This window comes from Heptranchias perlo, chromosome 14 (assembly GCF_035084215.1).
Source record: "Heptranchias perlo isolate sHepPer1 chromosome 14, sHepPer1.hap1, whole genome shotgun sequence".
NCBI classification, from domain to species: Eukaryota; Metazoa; Chordata; class Chondrichthyes; order Hexanchiformes; family Hexanchidae; genus Heptranchias; species Heptranchias perlo.
Window position 1 is genome coordinate 64,546,184 of NC_090338.1, and position 15,347 is coordinate 64,561,530.

The window sequence follows — 15,347 nt, forward strand, 5'->3', positions numbered from 1 at the left end:
AGTGCAGTGCCCAGAACTGGACACAATACTCCAGTTGTGGCCGAACCAGTGTTTTATAAAGGTTCATCATAACCTCCTTGCTTTTGTATTCTATGTCTCTATTTATAAAGCCCAGGATCCCATATGCTTTCTTAACCGCTTTCTCAACCTGTCCTGCCACCTTCAACGATCTGTGTATATATACTCCCAGGTCTCTCTGTTCCTGTACCCCTTTTAGAATTATGCCCTCTAGTTTATATTGCCTCTCCATGTTCTTCCTACCAAAATGTATCACTTCGAACTTCTCTGTGTTAAATTTCATCTGCCACATTACCGTCCATTCCACCAGCCTGTCTATGCCCTCTTGAAGTCTATCACTATCCTTCTCACTGTTTATTACCCTTCCAAATTTTGTGTCATCTGCAAATTTTGGAATTGTGCCCTGCACTCTAAAGTCCAAGTCATTGATATATATCAAAAAAAGCAGTGGTCCAGCACTGAGCCTGGGGAACACCACTGTACACCTCCCTCCTGTCCAAAAAAAAACCATTCACCACTAGTCTCTGTTTCCTGTTACTTAGCCAATTTCATATCCATGCTGCCACTGCCTCTTTTATTCTTTGGTACTTTGATTTTGAAAGTATTTATAGTTATAAAGCAAAACTTATGGCTGTTTGAGTATATCTGGAGTCTAGGCTGCAGAGTTTGGAGATGCAAAACAGAGTTGCTGTAGGACCACCACTGGTGGGGATGATGTAATTACAGCATGACAAGTTTACATTGGCAATTATAAATATCAATATGGGATTTTATAATGGAAAAAGTGGAATAAAAAAATGTCAGAACAGGAAGTTAGATTTTGTAGACAGGAAATTCATGTTGACATAAGATTTTTAATATGTTACAGATGTAACTTCTAAATTCAAACAGATTTAAAATCTTTTCACTGCCATAAAACTATCAAATTCAAATAAAATGGAGCTCTTGTGGAAGAAACTGCTCTAGTTTGTAATGTGCTTTCGTAACATTTCTTGTATTCACCATTTTTACTGAGTTAAAATGATCAACAACTTTGTTGAAACAGTCAACAGAGGAATTTCAACCAAACAAGATAACCGAAGGATAGACAAATTTAACACCATTGTGTTTCTTTCTCCAGTGCTGTTTTCATAGAATCGCACAAACTCATGAAATTCAGTAACGTTTGCAAGTTCTAGTGCTAGAGCTAATGAGTAGAGTTTGATAGTTGGACGTGTATTGATGGGACTCTGGTTCTTTTTGAATGGAGGGACTGAATGGCCTTCCTCATCTGTATCCATCTTGCATGAGCTTTTGCCTTAAGTGAAAATCATATTGGAAGGTATATTATGGGACTGGTGATCAAAGGTGCTTCAGGCACTTTGCTTCCAGTCAAAACATAACAATTAACAAAACGTGCCAAGGCGCTTCCCACTGGGAAGGCCATTCAGTCCCTCCATTCAAAGAGAACCAGACAAAATTTGACACCAAGCCATGTAAAGAGATCTTAGGACAGGTGACCAGAAGCTTGGTCAATGGGGTAGGTTTTAAGGAGTGTCTTAAAGGAGGAGAACAGAGGTAGAGAGAGCAAAATGGTGTAGGGAGGAAATTCCAGCACTTAGGGCCTCGGCAGCTGAAAGCTTTTGATAGTGTCTTGTGCTCAGTCTGCAACATAACTACCTATTAAAGCTCTCTGTCTTTATTGAATTTGGATTTTACTCCTTACTGAGTGTCCAGCCTCTTTACTTCCTGTTCCAATTGTGACAAGGCACCGGATTGATATAAAGTTTGATTTCTTCCTGATTGTGGCTGTGCCACGTTGTTGAGAGTAGTTCCTGTTCTGGCATGCCTCAGCGCACTCATAATCTGAAAGTGGGAATTTCAGCAAATATACAAAACAGGGAAGGGTGGGTGAGTGGTGGGAAATGACAAGGGTAGTGAAGACCAAAAACATGAAGAGAAACCTGAAGTAAGATGTATCAGTTTTTTATCTTGGACACCTCATTGCAGAGTCATGCATAATGGTTTCGGACAGTAACTCAAGGCAAGAGCTCAGGAAATGAAACTGGAGACATTTACCACCTTTTCCTCTGAGTCGTGTACTCATTAAGGTGACGGGTGTTAGTGCTGGTGAATGGGATACGTTCCATTTTTGGGGGAGCGAGTGTCAGCAGCAAACACTGGAAGAAGGAGCTTGCGTTTATATTGTGCCTTTTATGATCTCCAGGATGTCCCAAACACTTTACAGACAATTAAGTACTTTTGAAGTGTGGTTGCTCTTGTAATGTAGGAAACATGGCCACCAATTTTAGTACGGCAAGGTCTCAGAAACAGCAATGAGATAAATGACCAATTAAACTATTTTAGTAGAGTTGGCTGATTGATAAACGTTGGCCAGGATCCCTGTTGTTCTTCGAAATAGTGCCATGAGATCATGAACATCCACCTGAGAGGGCAGACGAGTCCTCAGTTTAACTTCTCATCCGACAGTGGGGCTTGAACCCATGACCTTCTGATTCATAGGAGAGAATGCTACTACCAAGCTAAGGCTGACACCTTGTCCCTAGTCAAACACAACTCTTTCTACCCTGCCCTAACGACATCAGTGCGATATTTTTCCATCTCCCACACCAAGCAGCCTGGTGCCCCTCTGAGTGAAATTGCCAATTTCATGCCAATTTGTGCCACATTGAGGCAGTTTTGTGCACTGGACCCAGATCCACTGGGGACTGTATTGAGACAATGGAGAAACGACCCTTCAGATGTAATTGTCATGACATCTAAATGAGCTGGTGCGTAGGACTGGTAACGTGAGGTAGGCACCTGAGAAAAATGCCTTACTGTGGGGAACAGTGAGGCTCCTGCACTGCCTCCTCATTAGTACAAGGGGCCTAACTTTGGATTCATGACATGCAAGTTCTTGGTTTGATCCAAACAGACTCCCCTCTATTTCTATGGGGCCAATAATGCAATGCTCGGCGCCCATAGTATGGAGGCGCAGTGTGTGCTATCTCTCCAATTAAATTTGGCGCTTAAGCCTGAGGACTAAACTTCATTCACCTAGCATGCTGTAATGTGCCTTGAAGTGCCTGTGGTGCTCAGGACCAGTGAATTCTCCCACGTGTTGGGTTCATTAATGCCCCAGCTTCCATTTAAATTAGGTTGTCCTCCCCATGATGCAAATGTTCAGGCTCATTTACATTCACACGACTGTCTTAAATAAACATTCAGTTTGACTCCTGGGTGGGAGCACCATTTGTGATACACCTCTGCAAGTTCAGCCTGCGAAGGTCAGTCTTTAAATAAGGCCATTATGCCCCAAGGGTTTCTACGATTTGAAAAAAAAACAAACTGGTGGCAATTTAATGTCAGGCAACAGCCCTTTAATAGCTGCTGGTACTTGTTAAGGTGACCCCTGACCCTCGTGGTGATTTCAACCTATTATACGTTAAGTGTTAGGAGCATGCAGAAATATTTAAATGAGCTGAACCTACCCAATTGGAGAAGCTGGCTCAATAGGAGCAGCTGCATGCAGCTGCTGAGGAACACAGGGCCTGGCAGTGCTGTACAGAGACCACCATATCTCTCTCCCCACCACCACCCCCCCATCTTGTCTAGCTGAACCCATTGAAATCTTAGTTATTCAGATGTAGGTGTGAGTCCCTTGTTACAGTAACAAATAGATTTTGCAATAAGTGCAAGGCATAATTATTTTAGCTTCTGTTGATAATAAATGTCTCCATGAAATTACGTGCTTTTTTGCACAGCGATCTGTAGTGATCTGGAATGCACTGCCTGAAAGGATAGTGGAGCCAAATTCAATAGTAACTTTCAAAAAGGGAATTGGGTAATGGAAAAAAAAATCACAGGGCTATGGGGAAAGAGCAAGGGACTAATTGGATAGCTCTTTCATGGAGCCGGCACAGGCACGATAGGCCGAATGGCCTCCTCCTGTGCTGTACCTACTATAATACAATGATAGTCTGAAATGAGTTTGGCCATGCTTCATGGAGCAGGAAGCTGCCAAAGCTGGAAAGAGTATGATGGAAGATGAAACATCAAACTTGGGTTTTAAAGGTCTTTCGGTTGAGGGAGGTAAGGAGTTCTGCAGTTTTGAGGCACTGGGAAAGATTGAGTGAGAATAGGAGAGATGCAATGAGTCTTGATATCAACACAGTGAGGATCTAAGGATGAGATGCATCAAAGTTACAACACAGAAGCAGGCTATTTGGCCCAACCAGTCCGTGTTGGCGTGTAGCCTTCATGAAAGCATATAGTAATTATTGTATTTAGCTATCCTGTTCCATTATCCCTTCACCCTCTTTTCCTTCACGCACCTCTCCAATCTAATCTTGAATGATGACATCTTTTCTGCCTCAACCACTAACCCTGGAAGTGAATTCCACAGCCTCACAACTCTCTGTGTGAAGCAGTTTCTCCTGCCCTGTGTTCCAAATCTCTGACATTTAATCATCCATGACCCCTCAACTACTGGAACTTGTCTTCTTCTACCTGCCCTGTCCCATCCTTCCATTTTTTTGCCTGTTTTTTCTGCAGGGTAGCCTTGGAATAAACATGTAAAGACTGTGGATGCTGGGGGTCAATTGAAATGTTCAAGACTGAGATCAATATATTTTTGTTGGATAAAGGTATCAACGGATGAATGGGATTGAGGTACAGATCAACCATGATCTAATTGAATTCGAGGGGCTGAATAGCCTACTCCTGTTCCTATGTTCCTAGACCTGTTAGATACTGTATCCAACATATCCTTTTATCTAAAGAAATTCAGTGCCATATCCGTTTAATGATTGACTTTTTTTTATTCAGCTTACTGCTTTGATATCCAAACACACTAATATGATCCAATCTCCACAGAGTTGAACATCACAGAGGCTGATGGCCGTGGAAGTGACCAGAGTCTAAACAGCAATGCCAGTCTGCCCAATGTCCAGAGCAGTGCGTGCTACGCTGAGAGATCAGTGGCCAGCTGGGCAGTGTCCTTCGAACGGCTTCTGCAGGACCCTGTTGGTGTGAAGTATTTCACAGTAAGTATTCCCCATACTTCACCATTCAGCACCAAAGGAACATCTGCCAAAACCAGGGGTTATCTTTACCCCTGGCCTCTTCTCCACTACCAACTATCTCCTGAAACCACTCTCCTTCCCCCCTTCTTCAACAAGGAGAGCCATGTGAGGAGCTCATGGACTTTTTTATCACCAAGATTGAGACCATCCATTCAGCTGTCGCTGCTGTTCCCCTCTTCCCCCTTGCCCAATAAGCCAAACCTCCCCGTGTCTTTCTCGCTCTCTCTCTCTCTGTCCCCCCCGCCAAACCCGCATGTCCCCTCATGCTGCCTCTAGCAGGGCCTACAACCCCCTTCGTCCGCCTCTGGCCTCTTAGGCACCTTTCCCACCAGCACGCCAACATTGGTGGCCAAGTGATCAGCCGCCTAGGCCACATGCTCTGGAATTCCCTGCCTAAACCCTTCCGTATCTTTGCCAATCCATCTCCCTCAACTCTTTTAAGACTCTCCTTAAAGCCCACCTTTTTGACCAGCTTGCGGTCACCCCTCCTAATTTCTGCTTCTTTGGTTCAGCGTTCATTTTTCTTTATACTTCTGTATAGCGCCGTGGGAAATTTTTCTGTGTTAAAGATGCTGGAGAAACCTGGGGCTATATGTGCACAAATCTTTGAAAGTGGCAGGACAGGTTGAAAAAGTGGTTCAAAAAGCATATGGGATCTCGGGCTTTATAAATAGAGGCATAGAGTACAAAAGCAAGGAAGTTACATTGAACCTTTATAAAACACTGGTTCGGCCACAACTGGAGTATTGTGTCCAATTTTGGGCACCGCACTTTAGGAAAGATGTGAAGGCCTTAGAGAGGGTGCAGAAAAGATTTACTAGAATGATTCCAGGGATGAGGGACTTTAGTAACATGGATAGACTGGAGAAGCTGGGGTTGTTCTCCTTAGAGCAGATAAGGTTAAGAGGAGAGAACTGTTCAAAATCATGACGGGTTTAGATAAAGTAAATAAAGAGAAACTGTTCCCGTTGGCGGAAGGGTTGAGAACCAAAGGACACAGATTTAAGGTGATTGGCAAAAGAAACAAAGGCAACATGAGGAAAAGCTTTTTTACGCAGCGAGTAGTTATGATCTGGATTGCGCTGCTTGAAAGATGGTAGAAGCAGAGTCAATCGTGGCTTTCAAAAAGGAATGGGAAAATGTTTGCAGGGCTATGGGGAAAGTGCGGAGGAGTGGGACTAATTGGATTGCTCTCACAAAGAGCAGGCACGGGCTCGATAGGCTGAATGGCCTCCTTCTGTGCTGTAACCATTAAATGATGGAGGAGGGGAATGCTGTTATTCTGGAGACCCTAGTTACTGGCATTTCTTTTAATTCATTCTTGGAATGTGGGCACTGCTGGCAAGGCTGCCATTTATTGCCCAACTCTAGTTGCCCTGAAAAGATGGCAGTGGGCCTTCTTCTCAAACCATTGGCAGCAGTTTTGATACAGCTGAGTGGCTTGCTAGGCAGCTAAGAGTCAACCATGTTGGTGTGGGACTGACCAGACTGGGTAAGGTCAGCAGCTTTCCTTCCCTAAAGGACATCAGTGAAGCACTTACAACAGCTTCATGGTCACTTTTACTGATCCCACCTTTTCATTACCAGATGATATTTTGTTTAAACAAAATTAAAATTCTCAAACTGTTGTGGTGGGATTTGAACTCCCCTTCTCTGGATTATGAATCCTGGCCTCTAGATTACAGGTCAAGTAATATAGCCACAACACTACCTGTACTGCTATGCATATTGGATTATTTTATGTAGTGTCAGAAATATTCAGAGGTATTGTGGTGCATATTACGAAACTTAAAAAGTATTCGAAGGGTTAACCGTAGTGTTCACAGAAATTGTCCCAGCAACATCAGTGCTGTCATGTGGCAGTGACTGTTCCACTGTTTATTCCACTGATGTCTCTTGGTTTTAACTTTCTTGAAGGATGATACCAGAACGGAGAGGGTATACTTATCAGGAAAGGCTGAACAGGTTGGGGCTCTTTTCTCTAGAAAAGAGAAGGCTGAGGGGTGTCTAAAAGCTGACTTTAAAATTATGAAGGGTTTGATAAGGTAGACGTAGAGAAGATGTTTCCACTTGTGGAGGAGACCAAAACTAGGGGTTATAAATATAAGATAGTCGCTAATAAATCCAGAGGGAATTCAGGAGAAACTTCTTTACCCAGAGAATGGTAAGAATGTGGAACTCACAATAGTTGAGGTGAATAGCATAGATGCATTTAAGGGGAAGCTAGATAAACACATGAGGGAGAAAGGAATAGAAGGTTATGAAGGGTTGGATGAAGAGGGGTGGGAGGAGGCTTGTGTGGAGCATAAATGCCAACATGGACTAGTTGGGCCGAATGGCCTGTTTTTGTGCTGTAGACTCTGTGTAATTCTATGAACAGGTTTGTTATAAATTGGAGGGAAATTCGGCCAATAAATCCGCATCTGCACAAACCTGGAAGAAAATGAACCTAGTCAGTGGACAGTCATTGCCATATGACGGTGTTAAATGTTTTTTTTCAGTGGTGAAATGCATTTTGTGACTTTGTGGAAACTACTTCTGTTCTGGGAATGGTATTGTTTTGAAATACTTCTCAACTTAATCAGAAATTCTCTGAATGTACCTGACCAGGCAGCCAAATGGCATGCAAGTGGGCCAAAATATTGCCTGGTAGCATATGAGGGAGGCCCGAGAGTGAGATCCAATAGATTTTTGCCTCATCCTGTGGTGTGATGTCTTAACTCTACAGTGTAGAACTGAATCACTCCTGGTCTCTGTACCGTGTAGCATTATGAACCTGCGTCACTCCTGGTCTCTGTACAGTATAGAACTATGAACCTGTTTCACTTCTGGTCTCTATACAGTGTAGAACTATGAACCTGTTTCACTCCTGGTCTCTGTACAGTGTAGAACTATGAACCTGTTTCACTTCTGGTCTCTGTACAGTGTAGAACTATGAACCTGTTTCACTCCTGGTCTCTGTACAGTGTAGAACTATGAACCTGTTTCACTCCTGGTCTCTGTACAGTGTAGAACTATGAACCTGTTTCACTCCTGGTCTCTGTACAGTGTAGAACTATGAACCTGTTTCACTCCTGGTCTCTGTACAGTGTAGAACTATGAACCTGTTTCACTCCTGGTCTCTGTACAGTGTAGAACTATGAACCTGTTTCACTCCTGGTCTCTGTACAGTGTAGAACTATGAACCTGTTTCACTCCTGGTCTCTGTACAGTGTAGAACTATGAACCTGTTTCACTCCTGGTCTCTGTACAGTGTAGAACTATGAACCTGTTTCACTCCTGGTCTCTGTACAGTGTAGAACTATGAACCTGTTTCACTCCTGGTTTCTGTACAGTGTAGAACTATGAACCTGTTTCACTCCTGGTTTCTGTACAGTGTAGAACTATGAACCTGTTTCACTCCTGGGGGGTGATTTTAACCCCCAAGAGCAGGTGGGTTGAGGGCGGGTGGAAGTTGAAAATAGTTGTTTTTTGGGTCGCGACTGCAATCCGGCTTCACTTCCAGGTTAACGTCGGTGTGTAAAAGTACAGGCTTCCCACTGGGAACGCAAAGTCCGAAAATTTTGAGTTTGCGGCTCAAAAAAGCAACTATTATCAACTCTCACCCGCCGCCAACCCACTCATTCTTGGGGGTTAAAGTTACCCCTCTGGTCTCTGCACAGTGTAGGACTATGAAGCACTCCTTAAAACCCACCTCATTGACCAAGATTTTGGTCACCCCTCCAAACATCATCTTTCTGGCTCGGCGTCCATTTTCTTTTGCTTATGCATCTGTGAAGCACCTTGGGACGTTTCTCTATAATAAAGGCGTTATATAAATGCAATTTGTTGTTGTAGTAGCTGCAGCAGTTATGTTCCTGGAGAGGGACAGGATCAAGGGATATGGTAGGTAGGTGAGGTTGATCTCTGAAATTGGAATGGGTTAATTGAGTCTTATTACACTGACTCAGTTGTCTCCTCTTTCCTTAGGAGTTTTTAAAGAAGGAATTCAGTGCGGAAAACATATTATTTTGGCAAGCTTGTGAACGTTTTCAGCAGATTCCAGCAGATGACTTGGATCAAGTAAGTGTTGGCTGATTATACTTCCTACATATGCTTTTTTTGTATGCCTCCAACTTTCTCCTCTCCTCCAGAAGCCACCAGCTGAGGCTAGGCTAAGGTTCCGCGGATGCTGGTTGCCCTCTAGTAGTCTCACCAAGTGAACACCCATCATGGCCGAGCCTGGACAATGAGGCCCCCAATTTCCTATTTGCCTCAATGTCAAGGGATCCTCAGCAGGGTGGGACTTCCACCTGCCACTTGTCCCTGACCCTAGGCCACTCCTCCAGGTCAGGGGCATTGAAATATTTTGGGTGGGTACTGAGGCCATTTACGGCAATGCCTAGCTCTGGTTGGGAGGGGGAGGGTAGGGAAGGAGTTGCAGTATGTTGCCCCTGCAACATGTTTAATATAGGAATTGATGGACGAGAAATGACCAAGGTCCATCGAGTTCGCCTTCTACCATCCTGGTAGTCGCGTGATACAACGATAATGGAGTTGTTGACTAATCATAACAATCGATCTCTATAATTTAGTCTACAACAAAGAACCAGACATGAGGCGAGGAAAACCCCATAGAATCATAGAATTATAGAATGGTTACAGCATGGAAAGAGGCCATTCGGTCTGTCGAGTCCGTGCCAGCTCACTGCAGGAGCAATCCAGCTAGTCCCACTCCCCTGCCCTATCCCCGTAGCACTGCAAATTTTTTCCCTTCAAGCACTTATCCAATTCCCTTTTGAAGGCCATGATTGAATCTGCCTCCACCACCCTCTCAGGCAGTGCATTCCAGATCCTAACCACTCGCTGTGTAAAAAAGCTTTTTCTCATGCCGCCTTTGGTTCTTTTGCGAATCACCTTAAATCTATGTCCTCTGGTTCTTGACCCTTCCGCCAATGGGAACAGTTTCTCTCTATCCACTCTGTCCAGACTCTTCATGATTTTGAATACCTCTATCAGCAGGTAATATCGCAGATATTCGCTATCTCCTGGCCCTTTTCTAACCCAGAGATACTGAGGCCAATTGCAGTGCCTTGGTTGAGATCAACTAACTCAACACAGATCAAGGGATTGAACCTTGGACCTTAAAAAGAACAAGAAAAAGAAAGACCTGCATTTCTATAGCGCCTTTCAATACCTCAGGATGTCCCAAAACTTTTTACAACCAAATAAGTACTTTTTGAAGTGTAGTCACTGTTGCCATGTGGGAAACGTGGCAGCCAATTTGTGTACAGCAAGGTCCCTCGATCAGCAATATTTAATGAGCAGATAATCTGTTTCTAAGTGATGTTGATTGAGGGATAAATATTGGCCAGGACACCGGGGAGAACTCCCCTGTTCTTCTTCGAAATAGTGTTGTGGGAACTTTTACGTCCACCTGAGAGGGAAGACAAGGCCTCGGTTTAACATCTCGTCCGAAAGATGCACCTCAGACAGTGCCGCACTCCCTCAGTACTGCCGTGGAGAATTGGCCTGGATCATGTACTCAAGTCCCAGGAGTGTGAACTGTACTGTCTTGTGTCAGTGAATGTCAGAACTTTAGCTAACGCTGTGCATCCCACTACAGAATTAACTGACATACAGTACTGTTGATTTAAAATGCCTACGTTAGGAATATAGCAATAAGTGTAGGCCATTCAACTCCTTGTGCCTATTCTGGCATTCAATTAGATCAGGGCTGATCTGTATCTTAACTCCATCGACCTGCCTTTGTTCCATAACCCTTAATTCCTTTGCCTAACAAAAATCTATCAATCTCAGCTTTTGACATTTTCAATTGACCCCCCAGCCTCAACAGCTTTTTGGGGGAGAGAGTTCCAGATTTCCACTACTCTTTGTGGGAAGAAGTGCCTCCTGACATCATCCCGAAATGACCTAGCTCTAATTTTAAGGTTATGCTCCCTTGTTCTGGACTCCCCACCAGAGGAAATAATTTCTCTCTATTTACACTATCAACTCCTATAATCATCTTAAACACCTCAATTAAATCACCCCTTAATCTTTTATACTCAAGGGAATACAAGCCTAGTCTATGCAACCTGTCTTCGTAACTTAACCCTTTTAGCCCAGGTATCATTCTGGTGAACCTGTGCTGCACCCCCTCCAAGGCCAATATATCCTTCCTGAGGTGCGGTGCCCAGAACTGAATGCATTACTCTAAATGGGTTCCAACCAGAACTTTATATAAATGCAACATAACTTCCACCTCTTTGTATTCCAGCCCTCTTGAGATAAAGGCCAACATTCCATTAGCCTTTTCAATTATATTTTGTACCTGTCCACTAGGTTTTAGTGATTTCTGTATATGGACCCCTAAATCACATTGCTCCACACAGTTCCTAGCTCCTTGCCATTTGGAAAATACTCTGATCTATCTTTCTTAGGTCCAAAATGGATGACCTCATACTACCCCACATTAAACTCCATCTGCCATAGTTTTGCCCACTCACTTAATCTGCCGATGTCCCTTTGAAACTTTCTGCTCCCATCTACACTATTTGCTGTGTCACCTAACTTAGTGTCATAGCAAACTTATATATTCGGCTCTCTATCTAAGTCATTTATAAATATAGTGAAAAGCTTAGGACCCAGTACAAACCCCTGCAGGAGACCACGAGTCACATCCTACCAATTTGAGAGCAGATCCATTGGGGCTGATTTTCGGCTGACGGAGCGGATGCGTTGGGGGCTGGGGGGTGGCTCCAAAAATCGCTAAAATCCGGAGTGGGTTCAGAGCCCGGCTCCGACCCGATGACTTCCGGGTTCCCCAGTGACGTATCCGGGTGCGCGCATGCCTCCCGAATGCAGGAGTCCCACCGGCAATTAAAGCCGGCGGGATGATCATTTCCATAGTTTGTCAGATAGTTGAAGTACTTGAAATACTTGATTGACTCGACATTTTGGCAGGGGTGCAATTTTGAAGGATCCGTGCTGTGGGAAACATTCCCTGTTGCAACAGACGTGTTTCAACCAGCAGCCGGTGGGAGATGCAAATTTGACAGGTGGGGAGAAAACCTCATTTATTGCAGCAGGGCACTCTGTCACTTCAGACAAAGTTTTGGCTGCAACACCTTTGTGTTTTCACTCAAAATTCTTACTTTCCACCCAAAACTCTGCTGTGCAAATATATTTACCTATTTTGCGGACCCCCTCAAACTCACACCGTCAGGATGGGGGGGGGGGGGCACCATAGCTGCATTCACCACTTCATCCGAGGACGAGCAACATCACCAGCCTCGCCAGGCACGGCGTCCACCTCCGCCACGTGGAGCTCCACAACACAGTGCTGCACCACAGGCACCTGCACAAGAGCACGGAGGGCAACAACACAGAGAGCGATGTTGCAGGAGGCACTACCTTCGCCACAGGGTCTACAGACCGAGGCCCAGCTTCCTGGACCTCTCTGAGGAGCAGTGTGTACGGAGGCTCAGAGTCAGTCGCCAGGTAGTCGCAGATATCTGCAGCCTCCTTTATGCCGAGCTTCTCGCGGCTGGGCCAAGCAGCATCTCCTTACCTGTCGCTGTCAAAGTCACCACTGCCCTCAACTTCTTCACCTCCGGATCATTCCAGGGTGCCACCGGGGACATCGCCAGGGCCCCTCCAAAGACTGCTCCACATGCACCTGTGCAGGGGCAGACTTGGCCATCTGGAGAGGAGGCAGCATTGTGGGTACTGGTTGAGAGGGGGGCATTGGGTGAGATGTGGGAGCGCTTTGAGTGGCGTCCCCACTTCCATGTCCCCTTTCGCCATCATCCCTCCCCTGGGCCAGGCCCACATCACTCCTACCACCTTGCTGGACGACAGTTTGGAGGACATGTGTGAAGCCTTGTAAGGCCAAGGCCAGAGTATCTGCCTGCCTGTTTAAAGTAGCAGAATATTGTTCACCCTGAGTCCGAAGGGCCATTGTCAGGGCTTGAATGGACTCATTTGTGAGCCGTGCTTGAAGCTCCATGGAGGCCAGCCTTCCTTCCATTGCAGACGTTCCCGCACTTATCCGCGACACTATCTCAGAGATGCCCTTACGTCCCTGCAACAGTATCTCAGGGATTCCCTCCCGTACCTGTGCTGCCATTCCACTCATGCAGGAGTTGGACTCCTCCATCCTCTGCGCGATTGTGGAGAGTGCGCGTGGCACCTATTCCAGCGCCTCACAAATGCACTGCTGCCCCTCAATCATTCTCCTTTTAAAGGATGTCACCCAGGGTTCAGCATCTGTGTCCAGTTGAGCAAAGCCTGGAGAGGAGTGCTCCCACCGACACGGACTCCCCATGGCTGCCCCTGCAACCAGTGTCTGCTCGTGCTCACGTGTATGGTAACTCACCATGTGTGACCCCAACTAACTGTGGACTGGGACCCACCAAGGTGTGTGTATCTGCGCTGGTGGATGGCTCGTTCAGATGTAATGGTGTCCTGTCAGAGGCCGGCAGGTCCTCTGAGGAATCGCCCTCCGCCGTCACAGCGGTCACTGAAGGTCCTGTAAGAGAACAGAAGGCAATATTAAGCATGATTACAGATGTGTCATGTTGCGATGAGCATACTGAGGTGCTGAAGCTGGTGAGGCATGTTAACATCAATTCATATTGTGTGTGCTGAATGTTAAAGTTCTGTCACCAGACGTTTGTCAGGTGCCAGTCTCGGTATCCCCGATGGACAGGCACTCGAGGGTGCGGCTCAGCTCCAGCGCCTCCTGCTCTGCGTCTGTGAGAACCACTATCTGTTGCGGACCCCCCTCCAGTCCTCGCCCTCTCCCTTGCATTCTGGGCTCTCTTCTTCTATAAGGGGAGAAAGTAGTGACGCGTGAGTGATGGTGACGTGGCCAACCGATGAATGCATTGGTTTGGGTGAGGCTGACCGTGAAAGAGATGCATCAGAGGGCGAGTATGAGACAGAGCCATGACATTGTATGAGGATTGGGTTGAGTGGTAGTGGTGGGATGACTAATGGGGAGGTGAGGAAGTGCAGGTACGTTGAGGATGAGCTTTGAGTGGGTGTGAGGAGTGATGTGATGGAGTAGTGTTGGCAGTGCAGAATGAGTTGTGGGGGTGGGGGGCAGTGATGTGGAAGACAGAGTGTTGGAGAATGAGTAAGTTTACTCACTTTTGCTGACCTAGTTAGGTCATTGAAGCGCTTCCTGCACTGGATCCAGGTGCGGGAGATGTTACTGCTGCTGGTGACCTCCTCTGCCACCTTGAGCCAGGCCTTCTTGGTGGCAGAGGCAGGCCATTTCCTCCCGTCCGCCGGGTGGAACACATCCCTCCTCCTCCTCACCCCCTCCAGTAGCACCTGGAGTGAGGCATCACTAAATCTAGGAGCAGCCTTTCCCCTGGGCTGCTCCATTGTGCTGTTTGGGTTTTTGCTCCAGGAGCAGCCATTGGAGGACTGCCCCTTTAAATAGAGCTCCTCCAGCTAACAGCCCGTGATGCGGGTGCGCAGTCCGCCCACCCACTGCGCAGCTTTCGGACGGCAAACCCGCAAACCACGTTAAGTGGCTCTAATTTACCTGCAATCGCGTTGGGAACGGACGGATTTTATTGGGCGGGTTACCCATGCGCCCAATCACACCCCCCCCCCCCACCGCTGCCATGCCACCCCCCCCACTAATATCGGGGCCATTATCCCTACTCCCTACACTCTGTCTCCTACCTCCTAACTAATTTCCTACCCATGTCAATAGGTTGCTTCCAATTCCATGTGCTTACATTTTTGTTAAGTCTCTTTTGTGGAACCTTATTGAATGCCTCCTGGAAATCCATATAAATAACATCCATAGACACTCCCTTACCTATTACATTACTTACATCTTCAAAAAATTCAACTAGGTTCGTTGGACATGACCTTATCTTTTCCAAATCCTTGCTGGCTCTCTGATTAGTTCATATTCATGCAAGTGTTCAGTCACTCTGACCCTAATAACAGGTTCTAATAACTTTCCCACAACAGACAGATTAACAGGCCTATTATTTCCTTGTTTATCTCTCCTACCCTTCTTAAATAATGGAGTGACATTGGCAATTTTCCAGTCCAAGGGGAAATTCCCAAGTCAAGAGAGCTTTGGAAGATCATGACTAGAGCATCTACAATGTCCTCACCTACCTCTTTTAATTCTCTGGGGTGGAAACCATCAGGTCCTCGAGATTTGTCTATCTTCAGTCTCATTATTTTCTCCATTGCCATTTTTAAAATTTATATTAAACCTAGTAAGTTCCTCCCCTTGATTTATTTTTA

At 45.7% G+C, this 15,347-nt stretch overlaps 1 protein-coding gene across 3 annotated transcripts in view; it reads left to right on the plus strand.

Annotated features, from left to right (window-relative positions):
• The window catches only part of LOC137332586 (regulator of G-protein signaling 14-like), a 67,344-nt gene that overhangs the window by 22,796 nt on the left and 29,201 nt on the right, over positions 1-15,347 (plus strand). For all 3 annotated transcript variants that reach the window (XM_067996522.1, XM_067996519.1, XM_067996521.1), the window contains 2 exons: positions 4,876-5,045; positions 9,054-9,146. In XM_067996522.1, coding sequence (XP_067852623.1) covers positions 4,876-5,045; positions 9,054-9,146 — 263 coding nt within the window. The remainder of the gene's footprint in view (positions 1-4,875; positions 5,046-9,053; positions 9,147-15,347) is intronic.